The 21192-nt window shown below is 44.9% G+C and overlaps 1 protein-coding gene across 1 annotated transcript in view; it reads left to right on the top strand.

Annotated features, from left to right (window-relative positions):
- Positions 1 to 21192, top strand: part of LOC138965134 (prestin-like) — a 58247-nt gene that overhangs the window by 11748 nt on the left and 25307 nt on the right. The window contains exons 2-5 of the mRNA XM_070337258.1: positions 6963 to 7325; positions 10773 to 10883; positions 11583 to 11698; positions 20961 to 21080. Coding sequence (XP_070193359.1) covers positions 6963 to 7325; positions 10773 to 10883; positions 11583 to 11698; positions 20961 to 21080 — 710 coding nt within the window. The remainder of the gene's footprint in view (positions 1 to 6962; positions 7326 to 10772; positions 10884 to 11582; positions 11699 to 20960; positions 21081 to 21192) is intronic.

The raw sequence follows: 21192 nt of genomic DNA, 5'->3' as shown, positions 1-21192 counted from the left end.
ATCAATATAATCTACGATTTTTTCTCTATTTTTTGGTTATTGTGGTGAAAGCCTAAGATCGCTGGAAGTCAGTTAAAAATGGGTATAAAAATACCTCGTATATCATTTTGGCAAAACCTCGAACCAAAATTACACGTAACTTGAGTTACGAGCTTTTTTTTGTTCGTGTGTTTTTCAGTTTTGGCCGATGCAAACCTCGTATGTCGACTTACAAGTTTTCTAATATCTAAACACGGCGGTAAATGAACTGTTTCCGTTAGATACGAGGCTACGGTAACATGTCAGAGTTTAGATAAAATTAAATATTAGAGTCATTAATGAAGCTAGAAGTGCCCACATTACGTATTGTGTAGTAAAATGACACTCTACGACATCAGTTATTGTTCAAATGATTGTTTTGTTAGTATTTTTCCTTTGCTGAGTACAAAAACATAACTACAAAGAGAGATTAAGTAGTTGAAGTATTCTGACATATCTCACTTTTGATCTTATTTGTTAGATGAAGATGTACAGGTATGCATATTATCACGTACTGAAGTTGTGTTCTAGTGTCTGAATGCAGTCCGTCAGCTCTGGAAGTGAGTCCTTCACACCTGAAAGCCAATTCTCTTCGCTTGAATATCTTAGCTTGATGTACTGTGTGTGCCTGAATAAAAGTTCTATACCATGGGATTTCGAAACGGAACTTATCATAGATGACATCACTGTTCGTATGGACTCTGATTGTGTTTCGTGAGTGTACTGTGTCCATTATCACGGTCAGTTTCATGTGGACTGCATTGACCCAACAACTGTAAAGCATGACACAAACTTTATCTGCTCGACTTGTTTGCATTAGGAGTCATGTTTGCTCTGTCTGGTGCAAGCTCCAAATGAGCGAGCAGGAGTCAATTGATGGTGCAGATTTCGCTTGGAAACAAAATCACTATCTTCCAGGAGTAATGGAAGTAGTGAAGCAAACCAAACATTGTGATTCACCAACCCCAAAAACTATGAATGCAACGTTTGCTGTGAATCCAAGTACGGAAACATCCCATAGCATGTGTACCAGGTGCACATTCAACGCAAAGACGAAGCTTGCAAATAACAGAACATTGACAAGAGGGTTGCTAAAGAGAATGGTGATGTCCAAGTTTTCACCATGTATCTGCAGGTCGACTTGTTGGCCCTATGTATATAAGCAAACGACAAATACTCCAAGGCCAAGCTGTGCTGCCACTACTGTCTTCACATTGTACAACTTGAGTGACACAGAGGTTACTTGCTACTTTTAGGATGAGTCAAAAAAGATAAGTCAAAAGCAACAGTTGGCGAAACAACCAAGGCAATCATTATCTACAATGACGGCTGTGGGTGCCAGAACCGCAGTTTAATAGTCTTGGGAAACGCCCATCTTTACTTTGCAGTCAGTCAAGGAAAAGTCGTTTTCCAAAAGTTTCCTGAGAAAGGTCATACCTGGATGAAAGTAGACTCTGTACACCCAGCTATCAAAAACAAACTAAGACGAAGGCAGATAGTCTGGCCTGCCGAATACGTTGAAGTCATCACCTTTGCAAGAAAAAGGCAACCTTACAAAGTTGTCCAGGTAGCCCACACATTCTTCAAGGACTTTCTTGATCTCAGACACTTCTGGGGATCCATAATTGGTGGATATTCGCAGTCCGAAGTACCTGCCTGACGGTACTTGTCGCTACAAGCTCATCTATTCTGAGGAGTGGTGGCCTTTTTCACAACGAAGAAGAGCACATGGTGAGCCCAATATCATCCCCCAGCTCTACTGAGTACGGCTGACCATCAAAGACATAAAAAGTGGCAGCATCTTCAGCATGTCAAGGAGGTTTTTCCAGTAGATTCATACCAATACACATGGTCTACCCTATGGTCGTTAAGCTCTGCATTCTCATGAGTGGTCATCCTGCATACTACTAGCTGTTCAAGGACATTTAGATGACAATTGCACTCAAACTAAGATATCTCATTGTTTTCAAGGAATACTCTGTTTTCTGTGCATACAAAAAGGCTCCTGTATGGATGTTTACGCTTTCCTGCAAGCAAAGAATGTTATGTACTGATAAGCTTCAGTTTACACTTGGTTTTGTTTGTGTGTTAATTGACAAGGTTGCAAGGAGACTGCAAGGACATTTTACACAAGAATGATTATACATCGGTTTGTACAATCAAAAAACAAATGAACATTGTGACAAAAGAACGATTGTGTGTTTACTGCGTATAAAACATTGTTTTTGTCTTTTTTGTTCTTTGGCTATGTTATAAAACCTTGTAAGTCTTCAAGTTTGGTCGGGTTTTAAAAAAGAAAAACTCGTATCTTGCAATTTTGTTGAATATCGTGCGTTTTAATTGTGACCAACACTATTTAATTACACACAGTAATTTGTTTGTGTTCGTAGATCATGTGCAGAAAAAATTGGCTTATTTTGATGACAAGTTATTTTTTAAAGACGTTTTTTGTGTTTTTCTCGAAACGCTCAAAATCGATTTACGAGGTTTCAATCGGACAAGGACGAAATAGTGGTTATTTAAGGGTGACATACCAAATCTGAAACGTGCTAACATTCTTCTCAAATGAACATTTCTTATCTGATACAAATAACCACTCATACACAAGGACTGCTTAAATAACGAATACACATTATAAAAAACGTGTGATTCAAGGGAACTATGCCAATCCTGTCTAAAGCAATCGACAATCGGATGTTAAAGGGATACTACTGATCTGGATGTTAAAGGGATACTACTGATCTGGATGTTAAAGGGATACTACTGATCTGGATGTTAAAGGGATACTACTGATCTGGATGTTAAAGGGATACCATTGATCTGGATGTTAAAGGGATACCATTGATCTGGATGTTAAAGGGATACCATTGATCTGGATGTTAAAGGGATACCATTGATCTGGATGTTAAAGGGATACCATTGATCTGGATGTTAAAGGGATACTATTGATCTGGATGTTAAAGGGATACTATTGATCTGGATGTTAAAGGGATACCATTGATCTGGATGTTAAAGAGATACCATTGATCTGGATCTTAAAGAGATACTATTGATCTGGATGTTAAAGGGATACCATTGATCTGGATGTTAAAGAGATACCATTGATCTGGATCTTAAAGAGATACTACTGATCTGGATGTTAAAGAGATACTACTGATCTGGATCTTAAAGAGATACTACTGATCTGGATCTTAAAGAGATACTATTGATCTGGATCTTAAAGAGATACTACTGATCTGGATCTTAAAGAGATACTTCTGATCTGGATGTTAAAGGGATACTACTGATCTGGATGTTAAAGGGATACTACTGATCTGGATGTTAAAGGGATACTACTGATCTGGATGTTAAAGAGATACCACTGATCTGGATGTTAAAGAGATACTATTGATCTGGATGTTAAAGAGATACTATTGATCTGGATGTTAAAGAGATACTATTGATCTGGATGTTAAAGAGATACTATTGATCTGGATGTTAAAGAGATACTATTGATCTGGATCTTAAAGAGATACTATTGATCTGGATGTTAAAGGGATACCATTGATCTGGATGTTAAAGAGATACCATTGATCTGGATGTTAAAGGGATACCATTGATCTGGATGTTAAAGAGATACTATTGATCTGGATGTTAAAGAGATACCACTGATCTGGATCTTAAAGAGATACTACTGATCTGGATGTTAAAGGGATACTACTGATCTGGATGTTAAAGGGATACCATTGATCTGACCGTTTTCAGGAAGTTTGTGGCGAATTTGACAAATCTGACGAATCTTGGGAATTCACTGTTCCTTAATTTTATTTCTTTGCCTGTTATAAGAAATGTAATTAAGCTTTCAAAACACGTTCTTTTGCAAAATGAAGACAGTCCTCTTGTGTTGTCGAATTATTTACAACGCAGAGTCCCAGGTAAAAGCGATGTGAGGGCCTTTTTCTTTGGTATTATATCGTTAAGTCTTACAACAGCTGTTGTGTCTCATTACCTGTTTCATTCAGCGCCGGTCACGCTATGCTGGTCAAGGCGTAAAGAGGAGGGGGGGGGGGGGGGGGGGCAGCAGCCTGTAATTGACCATGTGCAAGGGACCTCGCCGCCTGGGTCCCTCACCTGTTTCTTTGCTCTCATTTCGTCACTAGAGCTCTGAGGTGCAGGGGTTGCTTGCTGGGTGTGAGGGCGGCTTCAGAGGACAGGGTCTGAGTTGCTGGCTGACTTCCGGTCGATACGCTTAATGCGTGACGGGCCCTCTCACTCTCAGTAGGGCGTTAAGCCTGACTCTGTTAGGAAGATAGTACTGTACTTGCAGTCAAGTATAGCTCAGGCAACTCTCGTAAACTCTTCACCAGAGTATAGTCCCTTTTGTTGTCGCTAGTTTATCGTCCGTTCTGGCACCTTTCGACATCTGTAATCAAGTATTCACTACTGCGACCAGTTCTTTGGTATTCAGTTACGAACACGGAACTAACCGCCGAATTTAATTTGTTCTTCTTTGTTTAACTTCTTCTGCTTTCATGAGCGAACGAGAAACTAGCGACAACAAAAGAGACTTCACTCCGTAAGGGAGATGCTTGCCCCATAAACGATGGCGACTTTCTGTTGTGAACAACAGAAAACAATACATTCTGCGTTATAACGGCCAGCTCGGTCTCAGTTCCAAACTTGTTATTTCTTATTCTATTCAAGCCTCTCCGTGTATAAAACCGAACCAAACTGTAATACGTTCGCCCGCCGAAAAGTTCCTTGTGTGATATGACTATTGATTGACGTCATAAATCGTTTAAGAGCAAAGCCTACTTCTTCCAGTAGGCCTTGTGAGCAAAATACTTTTCAGTCGGCTGGTGAAGCCGCCAAGAGGAGAAAAATGCATGAAGCAATTACATTCTATGGTGTATTGAGTACTGGTCTAAGTGTCTGACGTGTTAAGTAGTGATCTGAGTATCTGATGTGTTGAGTAGCGGTCTGAGTGTCTGATGAGTTAAGTAGTGGTCTGAGTGTCTGATGTGTTGAGTAGCGATCTGAGTGTCTGATGTGTTGAGAAGTGGTCTGAGTGTTTGATGTGTTGAGTAGTGGTCGGAATGCCTGCTGTGTTGAGTAGTGGTCTGAGTGTCTGATGCGTTGAGTAGTGGTCTGAGTGTTTGATGTGTTGAGTAGTGGTCTGAGTGTTTGATGTGGTGGGTAGTAGTGGTCTGAGTGTCTGATGTGTTGAGTGTCTGATGTGTTGAGTAGCGATCTGAGTGTCTGATGTGTTGAGAAGTGGTCTGAGTGTTTGATGTGTTGAGTAGTGGTCTGAATGTCTGATGTGTTGAATAGTGGTCTGAATGTCTGATGTGTTGAGTAGTGGTCTGAATGTCTGATGTGTTGAATAGTGGTCTGAGTGTCTGATGTGTTGAATAACGGTCTGAGTGTCTGATGTGTTGAGTAGCGGTCTGAGTGTCTGATGTGTTGAGTAGTGGTCTGAGTGTTTGATGTGATGACTCGTAGTGGTCTGAGTGTCTTATGTGTTGAGTAGTGGTCTGAGTGTCTGATGTGTTGAGTAGTGGTCTGAGTGTCTGATGTGTTGAGTAGTGGTCTGAGTGTTTGATGTGTTGAGTTGTACTGGTCTGAGTGTCTGATGTGTTGAGTAGTGGTCTGAGTGTCTGATGTGTTGAGTAGTGGTCTGAGTGTCTGATGTGGTGAGTAGTGGTCTGAGTGTCTGATGTGTTGAGTAGACGTGGTCTAAATGTTTGGAGTGTTAAGTAGTGGTCTGAGTGTTTGATGTGGTGAGTAGTGGTCTGAATGTCTGATGTGTTGAGTAGCGGTCTGAGTGTCTGATGTGTTGAGAAGTGGTCTGAGTGTTTGACGTGTTGAGTAGTGGTCTGAAAGTCTGATGTGTTGAGTAGTGGTCTGAGTGTCTGATGTGTTGAGTAGTGGTCTGAGTGTCTGATGTGTTGAGTAGTGGTCTGAGTGTTTGATGTGGTGAGTAGTAGTGGTCTGAGTGTCTTATGTGTTGAGTAGTGGTCTGAGTGTCTGATGTGTTGAGTAGTGGTCTGAGTGTCTGATGTGTTGAGTAGAAGTGGTCTGAGTGTTTGGAGTGTTAAGTAGTGGTCTGAGTGTCTGATGTGTTGAGTAGTGGTCTGAGTTTTCCATGTGGTGAGTAGTGGTCTGAATGTCTGATGTGTTAAGTAGTGGCCTTAGTGTCTGATGTGTTGAGTAGTGGTCTGAGTGTCTGATGTGTTGAGTAGTGGTCTGAGTGTTTGATGTGGTGAGTAGTAGTGGTCTGAGTAGTAGTATGTGTTGAGTAGTGGTCTGAGTGTCTGATGTGTTGAGTAGTGGTCTTAGTGTCTGATGTGGTGAGTAGTGGTCTGAGTGTCTGATGTGTTGAGAAGTGGTCTGAGTGTTTGGAGTGTTAAGTAGTGGTCTGAGTGTTTGATGTGTTGAGTAGTGGTCTGAGTGTCTGATGTGTTGAGTAGTACGTGGTCTGAGTGTTTGATGTGTTGAGTAGTGGTCTGAGTGTTTGATGTGTTAAGTAGTGGTCTGGGTGTTTTATGTGTTGAGTAGTGGTCTGAGTGTCTGATGTGTTGAGTAGTGGTCTGAGTGTCTGATGTGTTGAGTAGTGGTCTGAGTGTCTGGTGTGTTGAGTAGTGGTCTGAGTGTCTGATGTGTTGAGTAGTCGTCTGAGTGTTTGATGTGTTGAATAGTAGTGGTCTGATTATATGATGTGTTAAGTAGTGGTCGGAGTGTCTGATGTGTTTGAGCAGAAACGAGACAGCTGGTATTATCAAATCGGCACTGCGGAGCCGCCGTGACCAGTCAAACGAAATACATTCCTTTATTCTATTCATCGCTGTAGTAGCGACACGCGCGTATTCCTTCGTTGCAACCGCGAACAAGGGGAGAACTTCTTTTCTCTTCCCATCTCAAACTTCCTATTGTCTAAATCTAACTGTCAACGTGTCTGTCCCCAGAGCTGTACCCGTGCCTGCCGGGCGAGGTGGAAAAGGGGAAGGAGGGAGAGGGGGAGGAGGAGCCGGAGTTCCGCATCTCGCTCTACCAGCTGGGCGGCACTGACGCCGCGGCCAAGAAGGTCATCAAGCGGCGCCTGCGTCGTAAGAAGTCACGTGTCAAGAGCATGAAGCGGAACGAAGTGCTGAAGCGCTCCCTGAACAAGATGCGCGACACGTGCTCGTGCTGCACGTGGGACGGGGCCAAGGTGTTCGTGCGACGTCTCTTCCCCTTCCTCACCATCCTGCAGGGCTACAGCGCCCTCTACGACCTGCCCTGCGACCTCATCGCCGGCCTCACGGTGGGCATCATGCACATCCCCCAGGGTGAGCTAGGCGATTACATAACACTGCTAGCCTTTACATCACACTGCTCACTTTTACATCACACTGCTAGCCTTTCTATCACACTGCTACCCTTTGTAGCACATTGCTAGCCTTTTTGTCACACTGCTAGTCTATGGTGACTGCAGAGCGCCTAGAACTGTACCCACGGAATATGCGCGATATAAGCCTCATTGATTGATTGATTGATATATCACACTGCTAGCCTTTCTATCACACTGACAGCCTTTGTATCACACTGCTGGCCTTTCTATCACATTGCTGGCCTTTATGTCACACTGCTAGCCTTTAATTATACCACACTGCTAGCCTTTATCTCACACTGCAAGCCTTTGTATCACACTGCTAGCCTTTATATCACACTGCTAGCCTGTATATCACACTGCTAGCCTGTATATCACACTGATAGCCTTTATATCACACTGCTAGCGCTAGCCTTTATATCACATTGCTATCCTTTATATCACACCGTTAGCCTTTATATCACACTGCTAGCCTTTATATCACACTCTAGTCGTTATGTCACACTGCTTGCCTTTATATCACACTGCTAACCTTTGTATTACTGCGACGCACCTCCGGTACATGGAGAGGACGAGATTATTCGTTTGTTGCTGACAGACCTGAGCCCACACCTGGGTCTCGGCAGCTGTGCCGGGGTCTCTGGACAAGGGCATTAATCCTCCTTTGCATGATGTCCACAAAAGTGTTCGATTGGGTTTAGGGTGTTGTAACTCTCGGGAATGTTCTGACTCTTAGCATGTAGTAAATCTCAGGGATGTTGTAACTATCAAGGATGGTGTAACTATCAGGGATGGTGTAACTATCAGGGATGGTTTAACTATCAGGGATGGTGTAACTCTCATGGATGTTGTAACTATCAGGGATATTGTAACTCTCAGGGATGTTGTAATTATCAAGGATGTTGTAACTCTCATTGATGTTGTAACTATCAGGGATGTTGTAACACTCAAGGATGCTGTAACTATCAGGGATGTAGTAACTCTCAGGGATGTTGTAACTATCAGGGATGTTGTAACACTCAAGGATGGGGTAACTCTCAGGGATATTGTAAATCTCAGGGATATTGTAACACTCAGGGATGTTGTAACTCTCAGGGATGTTGTAACTATCATGGATGTTGTAACACTCAGGGATGCTGTAACTATCAGGGATGAAGTAACTCTCAGGGATGTTGTAACTCTCATTGATGTTGTAACTATCAGCGATGTTGTAACTATTATTATTATGGAAAGCTTATATAGCGCGAACCACAACTGTGCTCTCCGCGCTTTACATATTAATTTCATATTTAATTTACATAATAACTATCAAGGATGCTGTAACTATCAAGGATGTTGTAACTCTCATTGATGTTGTAACTATCAGGGATGTTCTAACATTCAGGGATGCTGTAACTATCAGGGATGCGGTAACTCTCAGGGATGTTGTAACTATCAGGGATGCTGTAACTATCATGGATGTTGTAACATCCAGGGATGTTGTAACACTCATGGATGTTGTAACTCTCAGGGATGTGGTAACTCTCATGGACGTTGTAACTATCAGGGATGTTGTAACACTCAGGGATGCTGTAACTATCAGGGATGTAGTAACTCTCAGGGATGTTGTAACTATCAGGGATGCTGTAACTCTCAGGGATGTGGTAACTCTCATTGATGTTGTAACTATCATGGATGTTGTAACTATCAGGGATGTTGTAACTCTCATGGATGTTGTAACTCTCAGGGATGTTGTAATTCTCAGAGATGTTGTAACTCTCAGAGATTTTAAAACACTCAGGGATGTTGTAACTATCGGGGATGTTGTAACTATCAGGGATATTGTAACACTGAGGGATGTTGTAACTATCCAGGATGTTGTAATTCGAATTGATGTTGTAACTATCAGGGATGTTGTTCACTTATGAATGTTGTAACTCTCATGGACGTTGTAACTCTCAGGGATATTGTAACTATCAGGGATGTTGTAACTTTTAGGGATGTTGTAACTATCAGGGATGTTGTAACACTCAGGGATGTAGTAACTCTCAGGGGTGTTGTAACTATCAGTGATGCTGTAACTCTCAGGGATGTGGTGACTCTCAGGGATGTAGTAACTCTCAGGGATGTTGTAACTATCAGGGATGTTGTAACACTCAGGGATGTTGTAACACTCAGGGATGTTGTAACTCTCAGGGATGTTGTAACTATCAGGGATGTTGTAACTCTCAGGGATGTTGTAACTCTCAGGGATATTGTAACTATCAGGGATGTTGTAACTCTCAGGGATGTTGTAACTATCAGGGATGCTGTAACACTCAAGGATGTAGTAACTCTCAGGGATGTTGTAACTATCAGGGATGTTGTAACTCTCAGGGATGTTGTAACTATCAGGGATGCTGTAACACTCAAGGATGTAGTAACTCTCAGGGATGTGGTGACTCTCAGGGATGTAGTAACTCTCAGGGAAGTTGTAATTATCAGGGATGCTGTAACTATCAGGGATGTTGTAACTCTCAGGGATGTTGTAACTCTCACGGATGCTGTAACTCTCAGGGATGTGGTGACTCTCAGGGATGTTGTATTTCTCAGGAATGTTGAAACTCTCATGGATGTTGTAACTATCAGGGATGTTGTAACTATCAGGGATGTTGTAACACTCAGGGATGCTGTAACTATCATGGATGTAGTAACTTTCAGGGATGTTGTAACTATCAGGGATGCTGGAACTCTCAGGGATGTTGTAACTCTCCTGGGTTTTAAAACACTCATGGATGTTGTAACTATCAGGGATGTTGTAACTATCAGGGATATTGTAACACTGAGGGATGTTGTAACTATCCAGGATGTTGTAACTCTCCTTGATGTTGTAACTATCAGGGATGTTGTTCACTCATGAATGTTGTAACTCTCATGGATGTTGTAACTCTCATAGATGTAACTCTCAGGGATGTTGTAACTCTCATGGCGGGGATATAGCTCAGTTGGTAGCGCGCTGGATTTGTATTCAGTTGGCCGCTGTCAGCGTGAGTTCGATCCCAGGTTCGGCGGAAATTTATTTCACAGAGTCAACTTTGTGTGCAGACTCTCTTCGGTGTCCGAACCTCCCCCCGTGTACACTACATTGGGTGTGCACGTTAAAGATCCCACGATTGACAAAAGGGTCTTTCCTGGCAAAATTGCTTAGGCACAGTTAATAATTGTCTACCTATACCCGTGTGACTTGGAATAATAGGCCGTGAAAGGTAAATATGCGCCGAAATGGCTGCAATCTACTGGCCGTATACAATTTCATCTCACACGGCATCACAGCAGAGCGCCTAGAACTGTACCCACGGAATATGCGCGATATAAGACTCATTGATTGATTGATTGATGGATGTTGTAACACTCAGGGATGTAACTTTCAGGGATTCTGTTGTTTCAGGAATGGCGTACGCTCTGCTCGCTCGTCTGCCCCCAGTGTACGGCCTGTACACGTCGTTCTATCCCGTCGTCCTCTACTTCTTCTTTGGCACGTCCAAACATATCTCTGTTGGTAAGTTCTTCTTTGGCACGTCCAAACATATCTCTGTTGGTTAGTCCTTCTTTAGCACGTCCAAACATATCTCTGTTGGTAAGTTCTTCTTTGGCACGTCCAAACATATCTCTGTTGGTAAGTTCTTCTTTGGCACGTCCAAACATATCTCTGTTAGTAAGTTCTTCTTTGGCACGTCCAAACATATTTATGTCGGTTAGTCTTTTGGCACGTTCAAACATATCTATGTAGGTTAGCCCTTCTTTAGCACGTCCAAACATATATCTGTAGGCTATTCCTTCTTTGTCACGTCCAAACATATCTGTGTCAGTAAGTTCTTCTTTAGCACGTCCAAACATATCTCTGTCGGTAAGTCCTTCTTTGTCACGTCCATATTTATCTCTGTAGGTAAGTCCTTCTTTAGCACGTCTAAACTTATCTCTGTCGGTTAGTATTTCTGTGGCACGTCCAAACATATCTCTGAGGGTAAATCCTTCTTTAGCACGTCCAAACATATCTCTGTAGGTGAGTCCTTCTTTGGCACGTCCAAACATATATATGTAGGTTATTCCCTCTTTACCACGTCCAAACATATATTTGTAGGTTAGTCCTTCTTGTTGCGTTGAAATACAAACAAGATGTGATACATGTTGCGTTGAAATACAAACAAAATATGAAATACATGTTGTGTTCTAACACGAATTACCATGACAACGACAGGTACGTTCGCCGTGGTCAGTCTGATGGTGGGAGCGGTGGTTGAAGACGGTCACGTGGCCTGGGAGAGACAGCAGAGTCAGAGCATCCTCCAGAACGTGTCGGCCGGCCTGCCAGCGGTACGTGTTACACTCTTACAGACGTTAAGTCGCTCGCAGTTAGCCTGCCAGCGGTACGTGTTAACACTCTTACAGACGTTAAGTCGCTCGCACTTAGCCTGCCAGCGGTACGTGTTACACTCTTACAGAAGTTAAGTCGCTCGCAGTTAGCCTGCCAGCGGTACGTGTTACACTCTTTCAGACGTTAAGCCACGCAGTTAGCCTGCCAGCGGTACGTGTTACACTCTTACAGACGTTAAGTCGCTCGCAGTTAGCCTGCCAGCGGTACGTGTTACACTCTTACAGACGTTAAGTCGCTCTCAGTTAGCCTGCCAGCGGTACGTGTTACACTCTTACAGACGTTAGGTCGCTCGTAGTTAGCCTGCCAGCGGTACGTGTTACACTCTTACAGACGTTAAGTCGCTCGCAGTTAGCCTGCCAGCGGTACGTGTTACACTCTTACAGACGGCACGGTTAAGTCGCTCGCAGTTAGCCTGCCATTGGTACGTGTTACACTCTTACAGACGTTAGGTCGCTCGTAGTTAGCCTGCCAGCGGTACGTGTTACACTCTTACAGATGTTAAGTCGCTTGTGGTTAGCCTGCAAGCGGTACGTGTTACACTCTTACAGACGTTAGGTCGCTCGTGGTTAGTGTTAACATGAACATATGCCAGACCTTTATTTTTAATTTTTTAATTCTTTTACATACACATAAACATACCATAACATACAGCATACACAGAATTTAACAACATAAGATATGTAGGTAGGTGGGGACGGTGGTCACACTTTAGCCTCCAAGTATACATGGGGTTTAATTATAGGTGTAAAAGTACTGTATAACATGTGTTATGAATAAATGGAACAGGGAGTATCACATTCAAAACATGTTCATACGAAATCAGTCAATACAATTATCCTATGGCATTGTCACGTTTCACTATATCACTTAAGGTGATTATGAACCGGTTAATTACTACTAATTAACTAACCACACCACGATCCACTCTCGCAGTCATACAATTAAATAGAGTCAACAAAAGTATAAGTTTCAGACGCCTGTTTATGTATAAACTCGCCACCTCCCTCGAGCCTTCACTCAAAATATGTTCCTTTTACGTTCTCAACACGTAAAAAACCCGTGATCACTGACAAAATGCCAGTAGTATATAGAAAATTATAGTAACACGCTGATCCCGTGTAAATACAGTCAAATGAGAATGTTCTGTTCAAAAAGCTCTAGTTCATGCAGGTGTCACACACCCCACGTTGTCACTACTCCAATGAAATCACAGATAAGAAAAGACAACGGTGGTCAACGGGGTGCGTAAGACATGGTGCACTTAGCTTTCTTTCTGTATGCTGGTTAGCCGGTATGCTGGTTAGCCGGGTTGCTGGTTAGCCGGTTCGCTGGTTAGCCGGTCCGCTGGTTAGCCGGTCTGCTGGTTAGCCGGTTATACGTTAGCGTAGCTTCCTCAGGTCCCAGCTCCAACGTCTGCAGCTAGCAGTGTCCCGCCAAAGGCAGCCGTGCAGCAGTTACAGGAAACCGAAACGAAACGAAACGAAGGCTGCAAACAGAAAGCATCGGTGCACTAAACATGTCAGCTACCCCTCACCCACCACCTTTAAACATGTCATCTTTAAATATCTCATCGAGCACGTGGGCCTGCACAAAACGGACTTTTTACAACAACAAAACAGTCATTTTCCGTCCTTCTCTCCCTACCTGCAAAACCCATATACAGATTAGTATTTTAGCGTCACAGAGAGTAAATTATGCGCTAACCTGGAAAGAACAACAGAGAGTATTTCATTCCACAACACAGACTCATCAACAGCGTTAAATAATGATTTATTACCTCAAAAGCCTATGATTGTACTCTCAATGGAAGCAAAGTCCGCCTCCTCCCTGGAACAGCCTCTGTTCGTCAACAGTGACCAAAAACCTCCAGAACCCCTTGTCGAATCCTTATGCGAAAGCCATCGCCGACGAAGGAATGTTGACGACTTGTCCTCAGCAAAATATGTGGCAGTGTGAAGGAAATAACCGGTGGAAGCTCCCCTAGAGTGCCGAATACAATATTCGGTGAAAAACCATCATACTCTAGAAACTGTGTATTAGATCCTTCCCCTTCTGCCGCTGGGTGTCAAGTGCGCCGCCCTTGTGTCTCTCCCAGACAACCTAGCCAATAACACGTGACTGACCTTGTCACAAAACCAGTCCAGCTATACACAATTCTGCCTCCCAAGCAGAAAAAAGACACGAGAAAACTCAATCCGTGAAAATCCCGTGCGCGCTGTCAGCGAAAAACCGTCAGCCCTATGACAGCAGAAACCCCCACTGTGAAACTCGTGCACTACAAAACATCCGTGCTAGTTGAGCACTGTCAGCAAACTCTGCTGTAGCCCAATATCACGTACAGGCGCTTTCTATCATACTCGACCAAGAACAGGCACTCCACTGAGTGACACTTTCTTGGTCTCTGTCACCCGATCGTGACACACCTCCCCTCTTCAAGACGAAACCTCGGTTTCGCTCACAGTCATGTTCTCCTCTACAGCCCGAGAGAGAAAGTCAGCTCCAACATTGTTGGCGCCCGGAATGACGCGTACCGTGAATTGGTACGGTTGGAGAATCAACGCCCAGCGCATAAGTCTGGCGTTTGCCAACCTTGCAACCTGAAGATATTGCAGAGGTTGATGGTCCGTCTCCAGACAGAAAGGTCGTCCTCAAAAACGAGCAACCCCTCGTTTCACCCCTGATGACTGCAACCTTCTCTGTCTTCTTGTCTTTGTTCTTCTGGTCTTTGTTCTTCTCCCCGTAGGCTGTCCTCTCTATGTAGGCGCGCAGCAGGTTGGCGTGGTACAGGCGTGCTTTCCCGTGCATCATGATCCTGTAGTCGTTCTGGCCCACCCTCGCTGTCACCTCAAAAGGTCCTTGCCACTGCAGTTGTAGCTTGTTGTGTTTGACAGGTAGAAGTAGCAACACCCGTTCTCCAATCTTGAAGCTGCGCGGCCGTGCCTTGCGGTCGAATCCTCGCGCGTAACGCTGTGCTGCTCTTCCCAGGTTCTCTTGAGCCAGTTTGCAGGTCTCTTCAATCCTGTTCCTGAGTTCTACGATGTAGGTCGCTGTCGTCTGCACCTCCTCGTCAGCTTCTTCGTCCGTCCAAGCCTGACGCAGGATAGCCATGGGACCGCGTACCTGTCTGCCGTACAACAACTCAAATGGGGAAAAGCCCAAGCTCTCCTGAGGAACCTCGCGGTATGCAAAAAGCAATGCTGGGATGTACCTGTCCCACGTGCGTGGTTTCTCCTGAGCTAGTTTCCTCAGCATGGTCTTCAAGGTGCCATTGAACCTTTCCACCAGTCCGTTGCACTGAGCATGGTAAGGAGTGGTGAAGTGCTGCTCCAGTGATAGCAGTCGTGCTGCCTCCGCCATCACTCCTCCCGTGAACTGCGTGCCTCTGTCGGTGAGTACCTCTGATGGAATTCCCAGCCGGGACCACATAGTAACCAGAGCCTCAGCTACTCGCGTGGCTTCAATCGATTTCAGAGGGATCGCCTCTGGGTATCGAGTAGCGTAGTCCACCATGGTCAAAATGTATCTGTTTCCGTCCTCAGACGCAGGCAAGATGGGCCCGATGATGTCCACTGCCACCCGACGAAAGGGTTCGTCGATGAGCGGCATCTTCTCCAAGGGGACCTTCCTCACCCTTCCTTTGGCAACCACCTTCTGGCACTTATCGCAGGACGCACAGAAACGTCGGACATCCGTGCAGATGCCTGGCCAGTAAAAGTGGCGCCAGACACGATCCGTGGTCTTCTTGGTACCAAGATGACCTCCCAGAATCGAGTCGTGTGCCGTTGCCATGACACCCTCGCGAAACTCGCGAGGCACGACAACCTGTTTGAATGTACCTTCTTGGTTACTGAACTCCCGGTAGAGCAACTTCTTGTCCCTGAGGAACCTTGACCTCCCATGCTTCCCGCTCAGCTTCACCTTCCCCGACTTCGCGTGCTCCCGAGGAGTCGCTAATGTCGGATCAGATGCCTGAGCCTTCGCGAGAAGCGCGGGGGTCACGTTCCCCAGGGCAGCTCGTGCAGCAGGTAGGGGTTTGAGAGGTTTGTCCTCTCGCTCCGCCTGTGCCCGCGTGAGCACTGAAATGACGTCGGGAGACCGATAAACGGGAACCTCCCTGGTGACGCCGTCCACAAACTGAACCCGGTTTCCAATGAGCAGGTCGCATGGAGGATCGTCCATGACGACGGCCACAATGGTCCCCGTGAACAACGGTGTTACGACCTTGATCACTGCCGTGTTCAAGTCGTAAGCGTGAGATGCCTCGGCCATTCTCACCCTGATGCTGTCTCCTGTGTAGGCCATAGCTGGAACTAGACTCGCCCGAACCACTATCATGTCTGCCCCTGTGTCCTGCAGACCTTCGCCCTTCACTCCGTTAACGTAGACGTTGCAGTGGGGCTGGAAATGTTTCCTGGAGCACGGAACGCAGAGTTGTGGAATTGTGCATGAGCTCGTGACGTCCCTTAACTCCTCACTGCCAACAAAGTGTACGCCCTTCTGGTCAGCCTGTCTCCTGTGGCAGTCCTTCTTCACGTGGCCCCGCTTGTTGCAGTAATAACACTGGATGTCAGTTCTGGAACTTGATCCTTTGTGTCCCTGATCGTCCTTCCCGTCCTTGGGTCCTGAAGAACCTGAATTTCCCGATTTTCCCGGCCGTGAGCCTGAAGATTTGCCAGAGATCGCCTGGGCGTCCTCGTGTACTCTGATCCAGTCGGCTGCTTCCTGAGTAGTCTTAGGCTGGTGCTCCTGCACGAAGGTCACCACCTCAGGTCGCAGGCTGGACATCAGTTGTTCCATGACTATGAGGTCGGCAAGGTCGTCGACGGTCCAGTCCTTTTCGGCCATCTCCACCCAGCGCCGCAGGTAGAGATTAAGGCGTGCCACAAACTGATGGCTCAGCTCGCCGCTCAGTCTCTTGCTGTTACGCAGACGTCGTCTGTAGGCTTCCGCAGTCAGGTTGAAGCGCTGGAGTAACGCCTTCTTTAGTGCCTGATAGTCTCTCGCCTCGTCGTCCTCCAAAGCGTTGTAGAGCTGCAATGCGCGTCCTTTTAAGCAGGTGCTAAGGCGGCTAGCCCACGTGGCCTCTTCCCACTTCTGGTCAGATGCAATGCGCTCAAACCGGCGTAAAAAGTCGTCGAGCTCGTCCTTGTCATCGTCGAACGTCGGCAGTCTCGTACGGTCGGCAACAAACGTCGGCGCGCTAGCCTGAGTAAGCGTACCCTTCTCGGCCTGTAGTCTAGCTAGCTCTAGCTGGTGATCGCGTTCGGCCTGTTTGTCCTGTCTGTCACGTTCTGCCTGCCGTTCCCTTTCTTGTCTGTCAAGCTCGGCCTGTCGTTCCTGTCTCTCAAGCTCGTCTTTCTTATCCTGTCGGTCACGTTCGGCCTGTCGTTCCCTTTCTTGTCTGTCACGTTCGTCTTGTCGTTCGGCCTGTCGTTCCCTTTCTTGTCTGTCTCGTTCATCTTTCTCTTTCTTTTCTTGTCTGTCTCGTTCATCTTTCTCTTTCTTTTCTTGTCTGTCTCGTTCATCTTTCTCTTTCCGTTCTTGTCTGTCACGTTCGTCTTGTCGTTCCTGTCTCTCACGTTCGGCCTGTCGTTCTTGTCTGTCAAGCTCTTCTTTTCTCGTCTGTCGCTCTATGTCTTCCTTACGTTCTAACTCCTTGCGCTTAAGCAAACTACGCGCTCTAACGCGTGCGTCTCGCTCTGTCTGTTCCTCGCTACCAGGAGTCTCAAAAGTTAATCTCTTCGTAGGAGATCCCCCTGTAGCCATGGTTAGTTTAGCAAAGCTTTATCACAAAAGTAAGTCTAACGCAGCTATAGCTAGAATACGCGGTGATGAAAGCGGTGGATACAAAAATCCAGCAACCGGAAAATGCAGAAGAAAAATCCAAACGGTGTAGAACAAAACGCGTAGCCTACTTTATGGCTGCTTTTTGCGGTGAAACAAAATGTTTCCCACAGCCGTGGCCTACTTTATCGGCTGCTTTTTGCGGTGAAACAGAGTGTCTCCCACAGCCTTGGTTAGGACAGAAGTCCTCGGACCCTTCCCCCCCAAAATTCCAACAAAGTCAAAATATGGAGAAAAATCCAAGTAAAACAAGACGGTAGAAATGTAACCTGTTACAGAATGCGAAACAACAATGTAGAGAAAACTGAGTAAAACGAATAACAAATCCGCTAACCCCGCTCAGCTCTCTGCAACGGAAAACTCTGAACGTACAACAACAAAGATTCACAAACAAAGGAAAGGGAAGTAATCACAGTTAGCGCATACAATAGCTTACAAATTACAATTTACATTTCCTGCAAGATGTGAATCGCTTAAGGTGTGGTATATGATCAAAACTATACAAAAAAGGGTAGCACCAAGCAGAAAATAAGTCGAGCACTGACGAGATTATCTGCTCTTAGTTATCCTTAATTGGTGGGTCTTTATCAGTTGGAAATTAACTGAGTAAATCCCGGCTTGGCCCCCATGTGTCACGTTTCAGTATATCACTTAAGGTGATTATGAACCGGTTAATTACTACTAATTAACTAACCACACCACGATCCACTCTCGCAGTCATACAATTAAATAGAGTCAACAAAAGTATAAGTTTCAGACGCCTGTTTATGTATAAACTCGCCACCTCCCTCGAGCCTTCACTCAAAATATGTTCCTTTTACGTTCTCAACACGTAAAAAACCCGTGATCACTGACAAAATGCCAGTAGTATATAGAAAATTATAGTAACACGCTGATCCCGTGTAAATACAGTCAAATGAGAATGTTCTGTTCAAAAAGCTCTAGTTCATGCAGGTGTCACACACCCCACGTTGTCACTACTCCAATGAAATCACAGATAAGAAAAGACAACGGTGGTCAACGGGGTGCGTAAGACATGGTGCACTTAGCTTTCTTTCTGTATGCTGGTTAGCCGGTATGCTGGTTAGCCGGGTTGCTGGTTAGCCGGTTCGCTGGTTAGCCGGTCCGCTGGTTAGCCGGTCTGCTGGTTAGCCGGTTATACGTTAGCGTAGCTTCCTCAGGTCCCAGCTCCAACGTCTGCAGCTAGCAGTGTCCCGCCAAAGGCAGCCGTGCAGCAGTTACAGGAAAACGAAACGAAACGAAGGCTGCAAACAGAAAGCATCGGTGCACTAAACATGTCAGCTACCCCTCACCCACCACCTTTAAACATGTCATCTTTAAATATCTCATCGAGCACGTGGGCCTGCACAAAACGGACTTTTTACAACAACAAAACAGTCATTTTCCGTCCTTCTCTCCCTACCTGCAAAACCCATATACAGATTAGTATTTTAGCGTCACAGAGAGTAAATTATGCGCTAACCTGGAAAGAACAACAGAGAGTATTTCATTCCACAACACAGACTCATCAACAGCGTTAAATAATGATTTATTACCTCAAAAGCCTATGATTGTACTCTCAATGGAAGCAAAGTCCGCCTCCTCCCTGGAACAGCCTCTGTTCGTCAACAGTGACCAAAAACCTCCAGAACCCCTTGTCGAATCCTTATGCGAAAGCCATCGCCGACGAAGGAATGTTGACGACTTGTCCTCAGCAAAATATGTGGCAGTGTGAAGGAAATAACCGGTGGAAGCTCCCCTAGAGTGCCGAATACAATATTCGGTGAAAAACCATCATACTCTAGAAACTGTGTATTAGATCCTTCCCCTTCTGCCGCTGGGTGTCAAGTGCGCCGCCCTTGTGTCTCTCCCAGACAACCTAGCCAATAACACGTGACTGACCTTGTCACAAAACCAGTCCAGCTATACACAATTCTGCCTCCCAAGCAGAAAAAAGACACGAGAAAACTCAATCCGTGAAAATCCCGTGCGCGCTGTCAGCGAAAAACCGTCAGCCCTATGACAGCAGAAACCCCCACTGTGAAACTCGTGCACTACAAAACATCCGTGCTAGTTGAGCACTGTCAGCAAACTCTGCTGTAGCCCAATATCACGTACAGGCGCTTTCTATCATACTCGACCAAGAACAGGCACTCCACTGAGTGACACTTTCTTGGTCTCTGTCACCCGATCGTGACAGGCATCAATGAAAAAAGTGTCTATATAAACACCGATCCTTTGCAAATTTACCATAATGATTATTTACATAAGCCAGACCTGGCATTGCGCAATACAGCGCGGGTGAGAAGATGCTTGCTGTCAAAATAAGCTTACTACATGCAAAACACACACAATGCATTACAAAGATGCTCCTTACTACATGTAATACACACAATACATTACAAAGATGTTCCATACTACATGTAAGAAACACAATACATTACAAAGATGTTCCATAGTACATGTAATACACACAATGCATTACAAAGATGTTCCATACTACATGTAAGAAACACAATACATTACAAAGATGTTCCATAGTACATGTAATACACACAATACATTACAAAGATGCTCCTTACTACATGTAATACACACAATACATTACAAAGATGCTCCTTACTACATGTAATACACACAATACATTACAAAGATGTTCCATAGTACATGTAATACACACAATGCATTACAAATATGTTCCTTGCTACATGTAATACACACAATACATTACATACATGCTACTTGCTACATGCAGAGCGCTAGCTAATTTGACGGTCTGTTTATTGTCACAATTATATTTTGCCCTTAATGCAAAGTTACGAATTAAATTTCTATTTTTATTTTGTTGTTGTTGCAAAAGTCCTTGAATTATGTCATGAATGTTTTTTAAATAAAGATGTTCTATTTTTAGCTCACATTGTGAATCCCGAGAGACCTTCTTTGTTTAGTGAGGCGCTTGGGGGGGGGGGGGGACGCTTGTGGAATTATCTCCCTCGTTCATAATCATCAGTACTCCTCGCTCTCAATTCTCATAAGTACTGTAGACATTCTTCGATACGGACGGCAGAATATTAGCGTCCAAGGTTCCTTTTTCTGTTGCACTTCAGTTGTAAACAGACAACATGTCAGAAATATCCTTTTCTCAAGGACTATGATAACAAATGCAGATGATATCTATGAAAGCATTCCAATGTGATGGGACTGGATATTTTTGTTCGAACCGATGAATAATCTCCCTTTGCTTGAGGGGCCATTTTGTTTCCGCACGTTGGTATCTAAAGATGCTTGCGCATCTAAAAATAAAAGCCGGAGTGAATTATGTCAATGAGTGCACAAATGAAAATGTCGTGTGTGTAGCAAGGGAACTTGACGGGAACTGGCGGGATCCTGCCCGCGGACCCGACTGGACTGTCCGAACTGGAACACATCAAGGTGTCCTACGCCATGTCCGTCACCTTTGCCGTAGGCGTTATGCAGGTAAGCGTGTTTCATGCGTCATGTCCGTCACATTTGTCGTGGGCGTTATGCAGGTATAAGCGTGTTTCATGCGTCATGTCCGTCACCTTTGTCGTGGGCGTTATGCAGGTAA

Source organism: Littorina saxatilis, linkage group LG4, assembly GCF_037325665.1.
Source record: "Littorina saxatilis isolate snail1 linkage group LG4, US_GU_Lsax_2.0, whole genome shotgun sequence".
Classification (NCBI taxonomy): domain Eukaryota; kingdom Metazoa; phylum Mollusca; class Gastropoda; order Littorinimorpha; family Littorinidae; genus Littorina; species Littorina saxatilis.
The sequence above is the reverse complement of the archived record's forward strand: the minus strand, read 5'-3'. Positions and strand labels throughout refer to the sequence as shown.